General features: G+C 43.3%; 1 protein-coding gene across 2 annotated transcripts; it reads right to left on the bottom strand.

Annotated features, from left to right (window-relative positions):
• Positions 1 to 85: 85 nt before the first annotated feature.
• On the bottom strand, positions 86 to 17,987 carry FBXO40 (F-box protein 40). 2 transcript variants are annotated; one of them, XM_040250663.1, is made up of 6 exons: positions 17,736 to 17,987; positions 17,514 to 17,624; positions 13,823 to 13,939; positions 8,047 to 8,084; positions 5,114 to 7,036; positions 86 to 1,020 (listed from the first exon to the last, which is right to left on the bottom strand). In XM_040250663.1, the coding sequence occupies exons 4-6, from the start codon at positions 8,047 to 8,049 to the stop codon at positions 802 to 804; spliced, it is 2,145 nt and encodes a 714-aa protein (XP_040106597.1). In that variant the 5' UTR covers positions 8,050 to 8,084; positions 13,823 to 13,939; positions 17,514 to 17,624; positions 17,736 to 17,987; the 3' UTR covers positions 86 to 801. The 2 variants fall into 2 exon arrangements, with proteins under 2 accessions (XP_040106597.1, XP_040106607.1); XM_040250673.1 differs by lacking the exon at positions 13,823 to 13,939.
• Positions 17,988 to 18,224: the final 237 nt, after the last annotated feature.

The following is an 18,224-nucleotide window of genomic DNA, read 5'->3' on the forward strand; positions in this document are numbered from 1 at the left end:
AAAAAAAAAAAAAAAAAAAAAAAAAAAAAAAAAAAAAATAAAATGTTCAAAAGCAGTCTGTGATTTTTGTCCTAATTTTCTTCATACATATAGTATCTCCTCTGGATTTATCTCATTTTTCAAGGCTGTCCTTCTATATGTTGCTAAGATTCTACACAACCATCTCATCTGTGACCTCATTTCTGCCTCTTACTGTTTGACTTTAGGTGTCCCTGAGGCTTCTGTGCTTAGCCTAGGTCTCTATTCTGTTGGACTGTCTGGGCTTAGAGACAGTGGGGTAACTAAAAGAAGCCCTGGACTTGGCTGTCAAGACAAGTCCAGCTCCAGAAACTTCAGACTGTGGTTTTTACCCTGAGTGCCCTGGGAGGCATCTCAGTCCCTCTTCCTATACTGCCTCTGCCCCATATCATTGAAAGCGCTCATAAACTGAAAAGTTCTCCACAAAAACACAGGCCTATGCTGGTTATGGAATTTCACGGCTCTCTCATCTCCTAAGGTCTTGGGCTCATCTTCTAAATGGCCTCAAGTTACCTATTTACTCCACAGATGGATTTATTTTAGAAAAAAAAAGTAGGGGGAGGGAGGCTATTAGTTATCAGTATGGTGCTATAGCAATTATACAAGCCACGGCTTAGGAAATTCTTCCACCTTATGCAGCTACTCAGGTTTTGAAGGGCATTGCATGTTCGAACACACCTAGATAAGAACATTTGCAGTTTACAGAAGAAAGTCCTCAAAATCACACTCTGTCCAACTTCAGTAACTCTGAATAGGAATCCAAGAACGGTGGCTTCTGAGTCTTTAGCGCAAAGTGTGTCTTCCTCGTGGTCTGGCTCTGAAGGTGGTGACTAAGGTCTCTCGGGCCTGTTCATGGGACTGACGCATGCTGGTCAAAAGAATCGGGTCAGTCTTGTGTTCTACAACATTGAAGGGACAGGATTTCAGGTGCTCAGACATGGAGGCAACGTCATTAAACTCCCAGCTCTTGATTTTGGAGAAGAGGCTGCTGAATTGCCAAATCTGCAGAGAGATAGATGCATGAAAGTAAGCCCTGAGTGTGATACCCTCAGGTCAGCTTTATTTAAATGGTTTGAAGAAATGCCTTTCTGTTCTTCCTGGTCTCAGATTGCAGAAAGTGTTTAGTGACTGCAGCAGACATGTGTTAGTCCCTTCTCCAGCATCCAATTCCTAGACCCCCTTCCAACTGATAACCTTCCCAGCCAGCCACATGTTGTGTGAAAATGACTAATACCAACTAATACCCATCTGCTTATTGCTATACCCTCACCCCGCCCCCTGCAGCAAAGTGATTAGTTCTAGAATAGACATATGATTCAAATCAAGACAACCAGTGCTAATGAGAGTCTACTCCAGAACTTTTGTCTGAGATATCAGGAAGTACATTCTTTTTTCCCCTCTGTGCTTAAATTTGGAAGCTATTGTTTCTCAGAGCTGCTAACACCCCCCATGGACCATGAAGGGAGAACTGTGTCTTAGAGTGGAGTCACTAGTGAGGAAGTAGAGATAAGAATTGATAGTAAAAAGGTCATTTGGGGGGCATTTTTGAGGAGTTAGATCAAACCATACCTGAAGCTATTACCTTTAGACTTTTTAGTTATGGGCCAATAAATTCCCTTTATAGTTTATGTATAAATTTATGTGTAAAGTTTCTTATATATAAAGAATACATTTATACATATAACAAATACCTGTATAAAGAATATTCTTATTTATAAAGAATACATTCAAGTGGTCTTGCCTGGAAAATCCCATGGATGGAGGAGCCTGGTAGGCTATGGTCCATGGGGTCGCAAAAAGTCAGACACGACTGAGCGACTTCACTTTCTTTTCTTTCTATATTTATGTATTTTAAGTTGGTTTTATATTGCTTAAAAATTAAAGTATGCTAATTAATAAGAGTCTCACTAGAACAGAATCCTTAGGAGAAATCTAAAAGGCTAGGACTCAAACCCCTGCTGGCCTTTGGCACTTAGGATGGTGCCAAAGTAACTAGTTTTAAAATCTGGCTATGAAGATAGGCATAACCTGATATTCTTCAACTTTATCACTTCATCATTAGTTTCTTGTCATTGTTCTTATATAAAAAAATGTGACCTAGGATCTTGGAACTATTTCCCTTTTTACTTTAAAAAGCCATTTTAATATGAGTATCCTTTAGCTCCAACAAAACTGTCTTTCTTCCTTTCTACAAGGAAATCAATTTGTCCTGAATGATATTTCAGAGTTGTCAGCAATGACTGAATTGGGAAAACTGTTAGTCAAAACATAATGAAATTCCTAGTATGTACATTAAATTATTTGCATTTGATTTTACAGAGGAAGATATTAGGTAGTTCCAGACTATACAGTTCCTGAAGGCAGGGTCATATTCTCATTCATGTTTACTCCTAACACATGGTCAGTTGGCAGTCAGTTATTTAACCCATGGATGCAGGCCTGGATTCATAAGGGAGAGTGTGATAATTATGTTTTGAAGAAGACTGCTCAGGGAATGAATAATAGAAAATATGCAAGATGTTTTACACATAATCAATAAAAATAGATGTAAACTTCTCCTAACTCCCCAATGCCAGTTTGCATACACTGACATATTGGGAAGAAAGTCAAGAGTGAGATTTTGGAATTAATGACCTAAATGGGCATCATACATTTGTGATTCACATTACTAATACATGTACCATAAGAAAGGGTGCTAAGGGCACCTTGGATATGACAAATTGGGAGTTTCACTTCTCTGGAAAAGGTCAGTTTTCATTCCAATCCCCTAAAAAAGGAAATGCCAAAGAATGCTCAAACTACCGCACAATTGCACTCATCTCACATGCTAGTAAGGTAATGCTCAAAATTCTCCAAGCCAGGCTTCAGCAATACGTGAACCGTGAACTTCCTGATGTTCAAGCTGGTTTTAGAAAAGGCAGAGGAATGAGAGATCAAATTGCCAGCAACTGCTGGATAATTGAAAAAGCAAGAGAGTTCCAGAAAAACATCTATTTCTGCTTTATTGACTATGCCAAGGTCTTTGACTGTGTGGGTCACAATAAACTGTGGAAAATTCTGAAAGAGATGGGGATACCAGACCACCTGACCTGCCTCTTGAGAAAACTGTATGCAGGTCAGGAAGCAACAGTTAGAACTGGACATGGAACAACAGACTGGTTCCAAATAGGAAAAGGAGTACGTCAAGGCTGAATATTGTCACCCTGCTTATTTAAGTTACATGAAGAGTACATCATGAGAAACTCTGGGCTGGAAGAAGCACAAGCTGGAATCAAGATTGCCGGGAGAAATATCAATAATCTCAGATATGCAGATGACACCACCCTTATGGCAGAAAGGGAAGAGGAACTAAAAAGCCTCTTGATGAAAGTGAAAGAGGAGAGCGAAAAAGTTGGCTTAAAGCTCAACATTCAGAAAACGAAGATCATGGCATCCAGTCCCATCACTTCATGGGAAATAGATGGGGAAACAGTGGAAACAGTGACAGACTTTAATTTTGGGGGCTCCAAAATCACTGCAGATGGTGATTGCAGCCATGAAATTAAAAGATGCTTACTCCTTGGGAGAAAAGTTATGACCAACCTAGGTAGCATATTCAAAAGCAGAGACATTACTTTGCCAACAAAGGTCCGTCTAGTCAAGGCTATGGTTTTTCCAGTAGTCATGTATGGATGTGAGAGTTGGACTGTGAAGGCGGCTGAGTGCCGAAGAACTGATGCTTTTGAACTGTGTTGTTGGAGAAGACTCTTGAGAGTCCCTTGGACTGCAAGGAGATCCAACCAGTTCATCCTAAAGGAGATCAGTCCTGGGTATTCTTTGGAAGGAGTGATGCTAAAGCTGAAACTCCAGTACTTTGGCCACCTCATGTGAAGAGTTGTCATTGGAAAAGACTCTGATGCTGGGAGGGATTGGGGGTAGGAGGAGAAGGGGACAACAGAGGTTGAGAAGGCTGGATGGCATCACTGACTCGATGGATGTGAGTTTGAGTGAACTCCGGGAGTTGGTGATGGACAGGGAGGCCTCAGTTCAGTTCAGTTCAGTCGCTCAGTTGTGTCCGACTCTTTGCGACCCCATGAATCGCAGCCCACCAGGCCTCCCTGTCCATCACCAACTCCCGGAGTTCACTCGTGCCGCAATTCATGGGGTCACAAAGAGTCGGACACGACTGAGTGACTGAACTCAACTGAACTGAATAGAACTCATAATACAGTTAAGCAAGCCTAGCTTTATCGGGAAAAGGGAATAAAGCTTTTCCAAGGGGAAAGATGCTTTGATGTACACAATTAAATAAGCATTTGAACCAGGGGAAATCAGTGGACCAAATTATTTTAGATCTTCAAAATGAATTCAGCAACAGCAAAAATTAGTTGATTGTGGCTGAGGAGAATCTGTTGGCATATTGTATCAATTAGAGTCTAGGCAGAAAACAGATGGCACACTCAGACTGGGTAATCTGAAGATAATTTTTAAAAGGAATGACACATAAATGTGTGAGCAGTGTATAGGAAACCAGAAGATTTAGGGCAGTTTCCAGGCTAGTAACAATCTTGAGTGGTACTACTCTAGGCCTGAATGGGAAGGAGGAGTTTATTGGAATCCAGAATGGGTAACTGTATGGAGAAAACCATCAGGCACAGCTATCTTCAGTGGAGAGACAAGGCCAGTGCAAAGTGTCGAGAAGGGGAAAATGCATGCAGAGAGGAAGCCCGAAGAACACCTGTGTCAGCCTCTCCCACCTGCCCATCTCCCATTAGACTAGCCCACCTGGAAGCTGGAGGGCAAGGGAGCAGGTTAAGGTAGTCTGCAGAGATCAGCCTCCTGGGGGACAGATCACGATGGAGAATGGATCATGGAAGCAAACAGCAGATATTCTGAACACATACACAGAGATAACACAGACACTACGATCTGTATTGCTGTTTTTATGTTTATGGGTCTGTCTCCTCTACTAAGCTGGCTTCCTTGGGCTCACAGACTGTGTCTCATTCCTAGTAACCTAGTACAATCCCAGTGCCTAGTACACTGCTGGTGCATAGAAGACTCTTAGTAAATAATTGAGGAATGAATGAAATGAATGACTAGGTGAATTACTTGCCTTTCTGTGAACTCTCCAGGAAGTGCCTCCATGGGAATACCTCTTCTTCTTCCACTGCAGGAGGACCATCCCTCTCTCTTGTAACAAAGTGGCACAGATACTCCTCATCAGCACAGACACCTGGGAGAGCTGGGACAGGCTAATGCTGTCTAGGAACCCAGCAATGTACTGCAGGACTTCCAGGGGCAGGCTGGTTAGAGAATTCTGGTTTTTTCCTTCTCGACCTGAGAAATGGTTGTTCTTCCTTCCCTCACTCAGCTCTGAAGCAACCTCTGGCTTGATGGCAAAGGTCTTGAGCTCCTGACTGTAGATCACTTTTGCCTTTTGCCCTGGGGGACGGAAATGGTTTTGAATAAAGGTACATCCCAAGTAGGCCAAGGGGCATCGGTGTTGGAACCAGCCATTGAGACATGACTGAATGTCTGTGTGAACATTCTTGAAATGTAGGGGAAATTCATCCCTCCTGAAGAATTTGTTGCAGGTGAAAGTAAAGGCAGAGCTGCTCTTGTTGTGTCTCCTGGTCACACACTCACTGTGGAGCTCCACGTGGAGCCCATTTGCGTTGCTGTTTGGGTTGGCAGTGGTTAGGAGGTCAGCCAGCACCGTCCCAGAAGAAAACTGTTCTGGCTCAAAACTGTATGTCTGTGTAGCGAAATCCATGAATAGCCCGTCAATGCTCCTGGACTCGGAGATGACATGACCTTTGAGTTCTCTTTCCAAAGCACACAGGAGGGTGGTCTTGATGAGATCTGACTTGGGCAGGTCCTCCACAGTGATCCCTAAATCTGAAGTATCGACGGCCTTGTGCTCACTTGGCCTACAACTCATGGCATCACCTAGGCGAGCCCGTTTCCCACAGTAGCTCACCGGAACTTTGAAAGTGTAAACAGTCTTCACTTCCTGAGCCTCCAGGTTGCCGTAAACAAAGTCTCTCTCTTTGGGTGTACAAGCAGGCATCTGACCAAAGTGAATAAGCATCCTCCCATTGTGCACCAGGTACATATTATAGTCCTTTGCATCCACAGCTGTTTTCAGTCTTTCCAGAACACCATCCTGCCAAGGGGCAAGTCCTGTCTTTTCTATGGCTGCATGAAAGTCCTGCTGCTTCTGGTCTTCCTGTGGCTCTTTTCCTTTGGCAGCTCCCTCCTCTACCGTTCTATTGCTGCTGGAAATCTGTTCTTTCTCTGGGCTGTTCCTGCTCTTGCTGTCACTGCTGGCTGATGAGCTTGTTAAAGCTGAGGCCGCATGCTCTTTGCTGAACATATTTTCCCACTGGTCAAACTTGGCCAGGTCCATCCCTTCTTTGGTTTTGGCTAACGCCTCTCGTTCTTCTTGACTTAGCTCTACCACCTCCCCATTCATGGCTGACAGAGAGCAGCCTGTTACCAAACCAGCATCCTCCCCACCCACCGCTCCACCCATTTCCTCCCAGCTGGCTTCACCATTCACAGGGGGTTCCTCTTCCGTGGGTTCTCTAGTTTCTGGGAAAAGTTCTACCATTTTCAGAGACCTAAAAAGGACCTTCTGGTCCTGAAGGGCCAGGGCTGTGTCCAAGCACTCCTCATCGGGGGTCTCTTTCATGATGTTCTCGTGAAGCGTTGTTTCGGAGTCCACGTTTGGCCAGCGGTTCCACTCCATGGAGCAGCACACCACGCTGGCAGGACACACTTGCAGGTGTTTGGCCAGCTTGTGGCGGGACATGAAGAGGGGGCAGCCGTATTCGGAGTTGAGGCATGGAACCTGCTCTAACGGGCAGAGTAGCTCGTGCTCAGCCTCTTTGCACATGTGGAAGGTAGCACCGCAGGACAGGTGGCAGTTCATCACCGGGCAAGAGACACTGGGCTCCACGGGCATGTGGCAGTGACGGCTGAAGCACCCCTCGCAGTGTCTGTGCTGCCCTGGCGGAGGCCTGCGTGTCCTACCCTAGAGACACCAAAGGCAAGGGGAAGGGGAAAACAAGTGACTGCTGGCAGACAAGCTCTACCTGTCTGTGACTGTTTAGGTTTTACTTGTTTCCTGTCTATACACGCTGATTGTAGGAACCTCGGAAAACACAGAAAGTCATAGGGGAGAAAGCTGGAGAAGAAAATGGCAACCCACTTCCATTCTTGCCTGGAAAATCCCATGGATAGAGGAGCCTGGTGGGTACAGTCCATGGGGTCACTAAGAGTTGGACACGACTGAGTGACTGAGCAGGCACAGAGAAGAAAGCGAAAACATTCATAATACCACAACCAGAAATAACAACTATCAATACTCTTTATTTTCCAGTAGTTTATTTTATCTATGTACTGGATGTGTTGAAAATAGGGGGGAAAAACACACACACATGAAAGTGGGCTACAAAGTTGACAATTGCTATTTTTGAGTTGTGGATTATTGAGGATTTATGCACATTTAATACTCTGAATACAATTCTGCTTTAACTTGCTATTACGTTATGTCTAGGCTGTTTTAGAAATTTTTCTTTGCAAACTTTCTTCATAGTGGCAGTGTAACATTCCAGAACCAGTGTTCTGTCATTCACATTATCAACCACCAGGGGGCATGCTGGGAGGACCCAAGGCGGGTCTGGTTTTGTTCACATCTTGGTCCTCAGCACCTGTCACAGGGCCTGGATCATTGTAAGCACTCAATAATATTTGCTGAATGAAGGAAGTGTTAGCCATTTAGATTACAGCTGGATTTTTTTCTTTTTCATGTATAAAGTTTTACCAAAAATCTTTGCTCATCAGTCTTTCTCAGGTCTCTGCTTTCCCCTAACTCTGTGTCGGTTTATTCTAGGTTCTGCTCTAGAACCTCTGGTTCAGCAAAAAGCCAATATATATCATCAGGCCAAAAGGACAAACCCACCAGCAGCTTGGGCTACAGGCTAAATGAGGCCACACCTGGACCTCTGAAAGGTGAAATTCCAGAGAGCACCTGGTACTTACCATAGCTTCTAAATTTCTTCTGGCTTTGAATAAGAACTCTAGGGGAAAATATAAAAATACAAACATGAATGATTCGTGAAAAAGTTATTTTATCTACTTTAACAGGGGCCAAAATGACTTCAAGTACTCTTCTATCACCCTGGAGGTATCACAGCCCCCCATTTTACAGTCAAATATGCTCTTCTTAGGTACACTTTTACTTGCTCTTTCTTTCAGTACACACACATTTTTTTGCCAGGCCACTTGAAGATAAATTGCTGATATTATTACACTTTATCTTACTGGCATATATATGCTTACTTATCTGTAAGTACTTCAGCATGTATTTCCTAAGAATAAGACATTTTCTTTTGTGACTACAGTAACATTATCTCACCTAAGAAAATGAAAAACAATTTCCTAATATCATGTAACATGCTGTCTATATTCAAATTTTCCCAATTATCCCAAAAATGTCTTCTGTACTTTGAAAAACAATTTTCAGTTTTTGAGCCAGAATCCCAGTAAGGTCGACTTATTACATTTGTTTAAGTCTTTTTAGCCTCCTTAAATCTGGAAAATCCTCAACTCTTTTTTAGAAAAGACAGCCTTAAATCTCAAGGAAATTGTATGCTAGTTTATTCTTGTATTCATTCTTCCATCCATTTATTCAACAAGCATTTTTTGGTTACCTACTATATATGCCAGTAAGTGAGCTTAAGGGTTACCTAGACTGCTTGTTGGAGAAGGAAATGGCAACCCACTCCAGTATTCTTGCCTAGAGAATCCTGTGGACAGAGGAACCCGGTGGGCTGCTGTCCATAGGGTCGCATAGAGTTGGATACAACTGAAGTGACTTAGCATGCATGCATGTGTTGGAGAAGGAAATGGCAACTCACTCCAGTATTCTTGCCTGGAGAATCCCAGGGACTGGGGAGTCTAGTGGGCTGCCGTCTATGGGGTCACACACAGTTGAACTTGACTGAAGTGACTTAGCAGCAGCAGCAGCAGACTGCTTGTTAAAGTGGCTTTAAACACTATTGTTCATTATAATCAGCTGCAATGCTTCTTACATATATAGATTTGCACTGTTCAGTAGGGTAGCCACTGCCCACATGTGGCTATTTAAGTTAATCAAAATGAACTAGAATTGATAATTTAGTTCCTCAAGTCATACTACATTTCAAGTATTCAGTAGCCCCATATGGTTAGTAGCTACTCTATTGGACAACACAGAATAGACTATTTTCATCTTCATAGAAAGTTCTATTGGACAACCCTGCTATGGATGCTGGCTATACCCCTGACCTGAGTGAAGTGAGTGTTCTGAAACTTACATTCTTAACACATTCCCTATCTGACTCGTGCACTGCAAGTGTGAGAGATCATGCCAGAATGCTCTATAATTGCCTGAATCAGGAGGCAGGTGAGAAGCTGCTAGCCAGAACATTAATAGGTTCAGGGCCAAGTAGAAGATAAATCAGCCAGAGAGATAGAGAGAGTGCTGAGCAGAGTGGAAGGACTGTGAGGGTTGGGCTGAGAGGGAGCAGAATAGGTTCAGACAAAGATCTTTTGGATGCAGGAGTCCAGCCACTTCTTTCAACATACAATTTAACGTTCAGGTGGGCTTCCGCCATATTCCAGATCACTCCTGGGGGGAAAAATTCCCATTGTGGACTTGTGGGAATTTGTAAATATTAGGTTCAAGCATCTGGAATTTTGGTATTCAATAAGGAACCATTTGGGAATTCCCTGGCAGTTCAGTGGTTAAGACTTTGAACTTCCAGTGTAGGGGGTATGGGTTTGATCCCTGGTTGGGGAACTAAGTTCCCACAGGCTGCATTAATTAAAAACAACCCATCTGGGAATTTTTTAAAAAGGAACCATTTATCATTGTAATTGGGGTACTAATCAGCAGTAGTGGAAGGATGGAGTGGAAGGACCTGGAGTTAGAAAGTACCATGTGGAGAACATGCTGGAGGCTGAGACGGTGAGACAGATGACAGCCGAAGTGGATGAGACAGACAGGAGACATTACAATGTTACAAGGAACATTTTTGCTTCTGACTTGAGATGGGGGAAGACGAAAAGCCAAAGATGATGCCAAGAAAGTGAATCAAGAAGAGAGAACATTGGGTGTAATTCTGAGAAAAATGGAGGTCTAAGGAGGAAACTGTGTGGGGAGGAAAGACGGGCCCAGCGAGTATAACACAAGTCGCTTTAGGTCATGAGAGATCGTGTGAGTGGGAAGATGAGGGAGTAGAATAGAGAGACGCAGACTTGCGAGTTATCCACTTAAAAGCGAGAGGAAGCCGTAACTGGAGAAGTGAGCACACAGAATAGAAATCTGAGCCATGAAGTACAAGGCTAAGTGTGACCACTCTGGGGATAAGAAGTAGAGCCAGAGAAGGAACGCCAGAGAGCTAAGAGAGTCGGGACTATGCTGCCAGATCTAACGGAAAGGGTGAGTGATGGCCTCCGATGCTACCGTGAGGTTAAGAACAGCGATGACAGTGCCGCCGCTCACGGCAGGTCCCCGAAGAGCTCTTGCCAGAGCATGTGCATTTCAGCTGCGACGTGGGACTCTTGGCCATTCAAAATCTGGCGTTTGTTTGGAGTGGAGGAGAAACCTATTAAGCACACACTTCAGTGTTGGCAGGGCCTGTGCCCTGCCTGGGAGAATGAGACCATCTGTTTTCTATTCATGACAGACATTCATCAAGAATGGACTATGGATGACTCATGGTGCCCTGTTGGGTTTTAGGTGGGAAAGAAGATTGGAGTAAGGCTATGTGAAAAAAGCTAACAGTGCCAGGAATGTCCAGCTTCATGTTTGCCAGTCAGATTCTGTGACAAAGTTGAGCCCATTTCCCAGCAAGGGCAAAGCAGTCCTGGTTAGTTCTGTGCACTCCCTGTGTGTAGTGAGAACTCTGCCCTTATCGGCAGACACGTGTCTAGCTGGAGGGACAACAGTAATAAACTCTAAGCTCAATCATGTCTTTTAAGCTGAGGTATAGTTGATTTATAATGTTGTGTTAATTTCAGGTGTACAGCAAAGTGATACATACATCTATATCTATTTTTTCATTCTTTTCCTTTATTGGTTATTACAAAACTTAAGTATAATTCCCTGTGCTATAAAGTAGGTCTTTGTTGCCAATGATTTCTTATCCTTCAGCATTATAAAAGTTCTTAGGAACACTGGTTTTGAGGCTAGGGACATTTGTAGTGGAGCCTTATTGCTTTCCATCTCTTTGAAGTTATTTGAAACTATCCCTTTAAGAGAAAAGAAAAGCAATGCATGGAGGCAACAAAGATACTTTTGCTGCTGTTTTTGCTCTATGTTGCTATTTAAAGAGCTTCTGCCAGGCTCTGGAGCTACCCCAGATGAGTGACTTTGAGAGAGGACATGTGATCAGCAGAAAGACACTAAGTGGAGACCACTCATTGGAGATGTTTGGCAGTGGAGGAAAGGCGAAAGATAAATATAGCCTAAGGGCATAAGATATCACATCTAAACCTTTTGTTGTATAGCTGGGGGAAAAAAAACATTCCAAAAACATTCCTACTATGATAAAGGACAATTCAAAATTGTTGATATCCTAATTATTGCCAGAGAAATAGGATGACCAAACGCTCTAGTTTGCCTTAGACACTGAGTGAGCCCTGAAAGTCCCAGGTCCCAGGAAACCTCTTAGTCCCAGATAAATTTTGACAACTGATTGATCACCTTAGGTTGGAGCCGACTGGTGTTGCCTCAACTTAACCAAGTTAGATTTATCATAGGTTGTCTCATGATATGAGATGCCCTGTTCTCCCAATTTCTATTTCAGTGCAGTGACTGGATCCTTATCCTCCATGGGGTTTGTCTGACTTGCCAAGATTGAGTGATCTCTCTGCATTTTGGATGTCATACAGGAAGAGAAATAGGATATCAATGCTTAACGTGTGCGTTTATATAACATCTCATTTAATCCTCACAATAATCTTGTGAGGTAGGTTTTACCATCTCCAGTTTACTGATAAGGACACTGAGGCACAAAGAAGCTTAAGTCTGTTTGACTTCAAACTCTCCTCTCCACAACATCACACTGTGTCCACTGAAGATCCATACAGACCTCTGGGGTCCATCTCTATGATCAGGGGAGATATATGAGCCCATGGCTATACTCTGTTAGGCGACAGCCTCTTTTCCTTCAGATGAGGTGCAGAAAGGTGTCTACATGTACTATCTTTCCAAATTGTAGAGGAGCTGGATGCTTCACACTAGGAAACACCTTCATCCCAATGATGATTTTTTGGGGGGCCCTCCTCCAGAGCCATCCCCTATGGCTCCCTTCTGAACAGAAACAAGAGGGCCATCCAGGTCCTATGCCTCCACAGTTCAGGGAATACAAACGTGACAGGGAAATTTTTTAGGGTTAAAAATATTCACTTCCATATGGAGTCTGAGATTTAAAATGAAATATCCACCAAATCAAAGCATATAGAACTTCTTCACTGTGAAAAACCTGATGAAGTTCTGTTTATGAAACAAGAGTTACTTGGGTGACATTTTCCTCTTCAGTCTCCATGCCCCTATAGTTACCTTTAAATTCTTGCTTCCTGTCAGAAAAGGTAATTCCCTCCTCTTAAAAATGAACTTCAATCAAGTTTGGCCAAAACACTCTCCCCACAAATATGTTTTAAAGTTTCCCTGTCTAGGGGACACAATGCTATATAATTTATACTTAGATAGTTGAGAGATCTACACAGAACTAGATTTTACTAATTGTACTGGATGGAGTTTAAATAGAATATGAGTAGATAGGGGCTTCCCGCTAGCTTAGTTGGTAAAGAATCTGCCTGTAATGTGGGGGACCTGGGTTCGATTCTTGGGTCAGGAAGATCCCCTGGAGAAGGAAATGGCAACCCACTCCAGTATTCTTGCCTGGAGAATAGTAGATAGAAGGACCAAGTGCAGTACATGAGTTCAAGGGATGAATACTTCTTTAAAGAGAGAGAGGAGAGTTTAGAACCTGACAAAGGAGCAGAAACTATTTGATGCAAGTTTGGTGCTCTGCGGATCACTCAGAAAGGAGTAAATTAATAAGCAAAGGCAAGTCAGCTAGAATAATAGTCCTTAAAATATGGTAGCTAGACCAACAGAATCAGAATCACCCAGGAACTGGTTAGAAAAGTACTGTATTGGGCCCCACCAAATCAGAACTACTGAGTCAGACCTACCAGCTGACTGTACTGTAAGCTCAAGTTGGAGAGCTAGAAGAGCCTGAGATTATGCCCCAATCACAAAGAAACCAGTGCCTGGTTACGTGGGAAGGCTTGGGAGAAGTTGGCAAATCTATCCATTTCTTTCTATCTCCACCACCACTGCCCAGGTCCAAGCACCATCATCTCTCATCCAGTCTGGAGCAATAGAATTATAATCTCTTACTCCTCCCATTTTGTGTCCTGTAATCTATATTCGTCAGCAAAAAGAGTGATTTTAACAACTTTTAACATTAGATCACTACTTCCCTGCTTAAAATCTTCAGAGGATCCCATCCTATCACAAGGAATAAGGTCCAATGTCCTTATCTTGGCCCACATGGTCCTCCCTGAGTGTCCCTTGCTTGCCTCTTTCACCTCACCTCTCTCCCTTGAGCACTTAGTTCCAGAACTTTTTGCTCATTCTTCTGTAGGAACTTTGTACTTGTTCTTTCTCCCGAGAGAATTCACCGCCTGCTCCTTAATTGCTTATGGGTTTCTTCTCCCCGTTTAGACTTTACCTTACCTACTACTTCCACAGAGGTCTTACCTGATACCCCCAATCTGAAGTAAATTAAAGAGGGGGCTCCCTGGTGGTCTGGTGGACTCTGCTTTTTCACTGCCGGGGGCACAGGTTCAATCCCTGGTCAGGCTAAGATCACGCAAGCTGTGTGGCACAACCAAAAATTAAAAATAATAAAAATAAATTAATGAACACATGTTCTGCTGGGTAATTTTTTGACAAGTTACTGAATCTCCCTAAAGCTAATTTATTCATCCATAAAATGGGCCTCATCATAACCCATAGGATTGTGTGAGGATCAAACGAGATAGAGTAGCAAACGTATCTAGTATACAGGAGTCACTAAACTGTCCTTTCTCTACCAAGCCCACTCTCACGGTCGCCACTCCTGTCCAGACCTTATTTCTGCCCATGGCATCACACCCACAGCCCTTGGCTGACCTTTCCATTTTCAGTTCTCTCTCATTCCACTGGATCTTATATACCCTGCCAGTTTAACCATTCTCAAACCCCTATTAATAAAAAAAATCTTTCCTCACTCCTTTATCAATGTGAATCTCCCTGCTGCTGCTGCTGCTAAGTCACTTCAGTCGTATCCGACTCTGTGTGACCCCATAGATGGCAGCCTACCAGGCTTCCCCGTTCCTGGGATTCTCCAGGCAAGAACACTGGAGTGGGTTGCCATTTCCTTCTCCAATGCATGAAAGTGAAAAGTGAAGTGAAGTCGCTCAGTCGTGTCCGACTCTAGTGACCCCATGGACTGCAGCCTACCAGGCTCCTCCGTCCATGGGATTTTCCAGGCAAAAGTACTGGAGTGGGGTGCCATTGCCTTCTCCGGTGAATCTCCCTAATTTCCCACAATTCTGGCCTCTTGTATTTGCCACAAAGGGCTTCCCAGGTGGCGCAAGTGGTAAAGAACGTGCCTGCTAGTGCAGGAGATGGAGGTTGTAAGAGATGGCAGCTTGATCCCTGGGTCAGGAAGATCCCCTGGAGGAAGGCATGGCAACCCACTCCAGTATTCTTGCCTGGAGAATCTGCATGGACAGAGGAGCCTGGTGGGCTACAGTCCATGGGGTCTCAAAGAGATGGACACGACTGAGAGGCTAAGCACAGCACAGCACCGCACACATGCTAATTTGTTTTTTTATTGTTGTTCTGTTTTGTTTTAAAGGGGGAAAAAGAAACATTTTCAACTTTATTACGTTAATGTGGCCTTAACTGAATGGAAAAGACTCAGTGGACTCCAGTTATGACAGATACTCTGAATGCTGCCCGGATTGTTTGTACGACTTTAAAGCACTTGCTCTTCACCCTTGCATTCATAGAATCAGAAATCTGGATCAGGCAGATAACCAGAAATCCTCTGCTCTGGAGTTTTGCAAACGTCAGTGTGCATAGGAATCACCTGAGCAGTCCTTTTAAAATGCAGTTTCTGATCTTGTAGAATGAAGGGTTATGAAAAGGGTCTAGTTTAACCTCTTCATTTTCTACAAGAGAAACGGAAGCCCAGAGAAGGAATGTCTCATTGCCCATGCCCCCCAGCGTCTCTGACTCTGATCACATGCTTTTATTTTTTCGACTTCACCTTGATGTTTAAGAAATTCTGTGGAAACCACAGTTCCACACAGAGCTACCTGTGTGACAACGGCCAAGGGCTTGTGGGCAGCTTAGGTGATACCAGGGGCAAAGCAGGACAGAGCCTGGAAGAAAGAGGAAGAGGTGGTGACCAAGGGTCACTGGCCAGAAGGTCGTGAGAAGGCATACAGCAGGTATATTTAAATCACTGACTCAAACAAAAGAGAATGGGATTAACAGATGATAGTTTTCACATTCTTTACTATAAAGTTAGTAGACAATCAGGGCTGGTGTCAGGGAGATATTTTTAGGCAAGGGGCCCTCCCAGCACCCCTCACATGATGTCAGCAACTAACTATTTTGCTTCCTCATGTGGCTAGCCCTGGCAATAATTATTTATTCCCGAGCATTAACTTTAGTGGAAGAGACAAGGTCAAGAGTTTAAGAACAGAGATTAACTGTTAACCTATTAACCAGCCAATTAATTTGTTACCTTAATTATACATTGTTAATCTGTTTCCCTGCTGTGGAGATATTTAATCTTAGGGAAAGAAAATGTATAAAGTTAAATATTCAAATAATTCCTTTGCCTCTTGAGATTTTAACACAACCAGTTGGCCAAGGAAAATTCCCACATGTGGTCCCATACTCCCGGGCTTTCAGGCTGTGATTTTAGCCCTTTCTCTATACCCTAAAAACCATCCTCCCCTAAATCATCATCTACAGTTCTCTACCTACACTAGAAATCTATCTTTAAACTTTCTAGTTATTTAATTAGCTAGTTAATTCACATAAATGGTGCTTGTATTACTAGTGTCAGTATCTTAAATTACTGTTTTGTATTGGCCAAGAAAATGCAAACTGGCCGGATTATTTAGGAGTAGCTCTGAGTCAACTGGTCTGGTTGGTTACTGCTAAACTAACACACCATCTTGCTAGGACAGTATTCAGTATACACCTTGAAAACTTTGGTGCTCCAGAAACCTTGACAAAATTAAATGAAGTGAGGCAATTATACACAGTGCATTTGATTGTACCTAGCAAACAGGCATAATTATAACCCAGACACTGATAGCAAAGTTATGGGATGCATCTGGAGGTTACAAAGGCTGGCAGGAAGGAACCAGGAATTAGGGTGTCTGGTGGTAGATCTCCTTTTCTTGGCATTGGTGGCATTAAGCCAGTACACTGCAAAGTTCAGAGTGTGCAGAATCATTTTTGCTGCACAGGCCACTTCCCAGGATGTCCTTGGCTGAACTTTTAACTATCACACTAAGCGAGGTCCAGAGGAAAACAGGAAAATAAACACTGCACCCTTCTCCCTGCCAATTTGTTTGTACATGCAACACTATGAAATTATTCCCAAAGCTGGAAATAACCTGTCTACACTTTAAAGTGTTTGATACTTTAAGTAAGTATCACTAATCATTTTACTTTTGTCCCTCAGGATGTGCAAATTTCAAGTTTGTGACAATTTTTGTTTTACCTGCCTGTATAAGTTTTTCAACTTGTGAAATACTTTCACTTCTATTTCACAGATGTATTTGGATTCAAGAGAGCTGGGAAGGAATGAGTCATGTTTAGGAAATACTGTTAAATAAAAACAGGCTTTAAACTCTGCAGGCAGAATTTTTAAAATATATGCAGTAAATACAATTGTGCTAAATTAATCAGTAGTGTCACAGGTGATGAAATTTAAAGTACACGAGAATGACTTGCAATTAACACTGTGAATGTTGGTTGGGGAAAGATCACACTTCAGAAAACAGAAATTCTGGGTTCTGGGCCTTTTATCTGTTTTATCACCACTTCCTCCCCCTCCTCTATCTTGAACCCCCATCAATACTGTGTAACCTTAGAGACACCACGTAACTACTATGGTTGATTGCAGAAGAAAGAACCTAAGCTGTTAGAAAGCAGGTAATCTCCTGGTCTAAGATTTTAGATTCAAAGCGGAGTTCACATATGAAATGAAAGCAGAGTTTCACTCTCTGAGCCAACCTTTTCTCCCTCATATGTAACTAATTTGTTTTAACAACCCTCTTGCTCAGAGCGAAAAGGTGATGGGCAGCTCAGCCTCTGCGTCCACGTTCACCACTCTAAATTCCCCTTTGATGAGCCTGCCCGCATCTAGAAAGCTTACCTTGCCGGCACGGGCTGAGTCAGCACGTGCTGCACCCGCGTCCCTTGGTTGTGAGCAGGCAGACTGCTGGAGGTGGCTGGGCGTGCATCGGCTGCTGCAGAGGACCGAATTCTGTCGTGGAGGTAGGGAAAGGAGAAAAAACTTCAACAGAAATAGTCCAAGTGCTTCGAAGTTAAAAATAAAACTATATCACAAGGGCCAATGTGACCAGGCTCAGCTTACGATTTTTTTTCTTTCTCCTGTATTTATCAACGCTCTGTCTCTGCTGGAGAGGCAGTCACAGGGGAAGCCAGAAGGCAAATGGGGTTTTATATCAGTGGGTTTTCTTTCCCTTGAGGAAGGAGGAAAATCCTTTTAAGAAGGGTAGTTTTCAAGGCCAGGGCAGCCTCTCCGAGTCCTGTGCATACGGTCGGCAGATCCAGCTGTGCTCCCTGTGGCTGGTGGAGCACTCAGGACAGGCTGCTGCTCTAATTATAACTGTGCTTTGCACCTAAACCTGTCACTGGCTGAGGCAGCAACTTGTGAAAGTGACATGCGGTCCTCTGTTTCTCCTATTTCTTGTCTTGACAAGGAAGTGGCTGTCCTCTCCCAGCCCTCTTCCTTCCCCAGTGGTTGGGAAAGGAAGAGTTTGTAATTCAGAAATCAGGCATAGTTTAAGTCCAGTGTGAGAAAACTAGAGGTGGTAGGAGGCTTAGCTATTACTTAGTCCAA

The sequence above is a fragment of the Oryx dammah genome, unplaced genomic scaffold (genome assembly GCF_014754425.2).
Source record: "Oryx dammah isolate SB20612 unplaced genomic scaffold, SCBI_Odam_1.1 HiC_scaffold_2, whole genome shotgun sequence".
Lineage (NCBI taxonomy): Eukaryota > Metazoa > Chordata > Mammalia > Artiodactyla > Bovidae > Oryx > Oryx dammah.

Bases quoted from the DNA above. Each gene is read 5' to 3' on its own strand.
- FBXO40 (XM_040250673.1), bottom strand. The intron at 1,021-5,113 runs GCAAGTAATTCA...ATCTCTCTGCAG, and splicing joins CCTGGAGAGTTCACAGAAAG to ATTTGGCAATTCAGCAGCCT.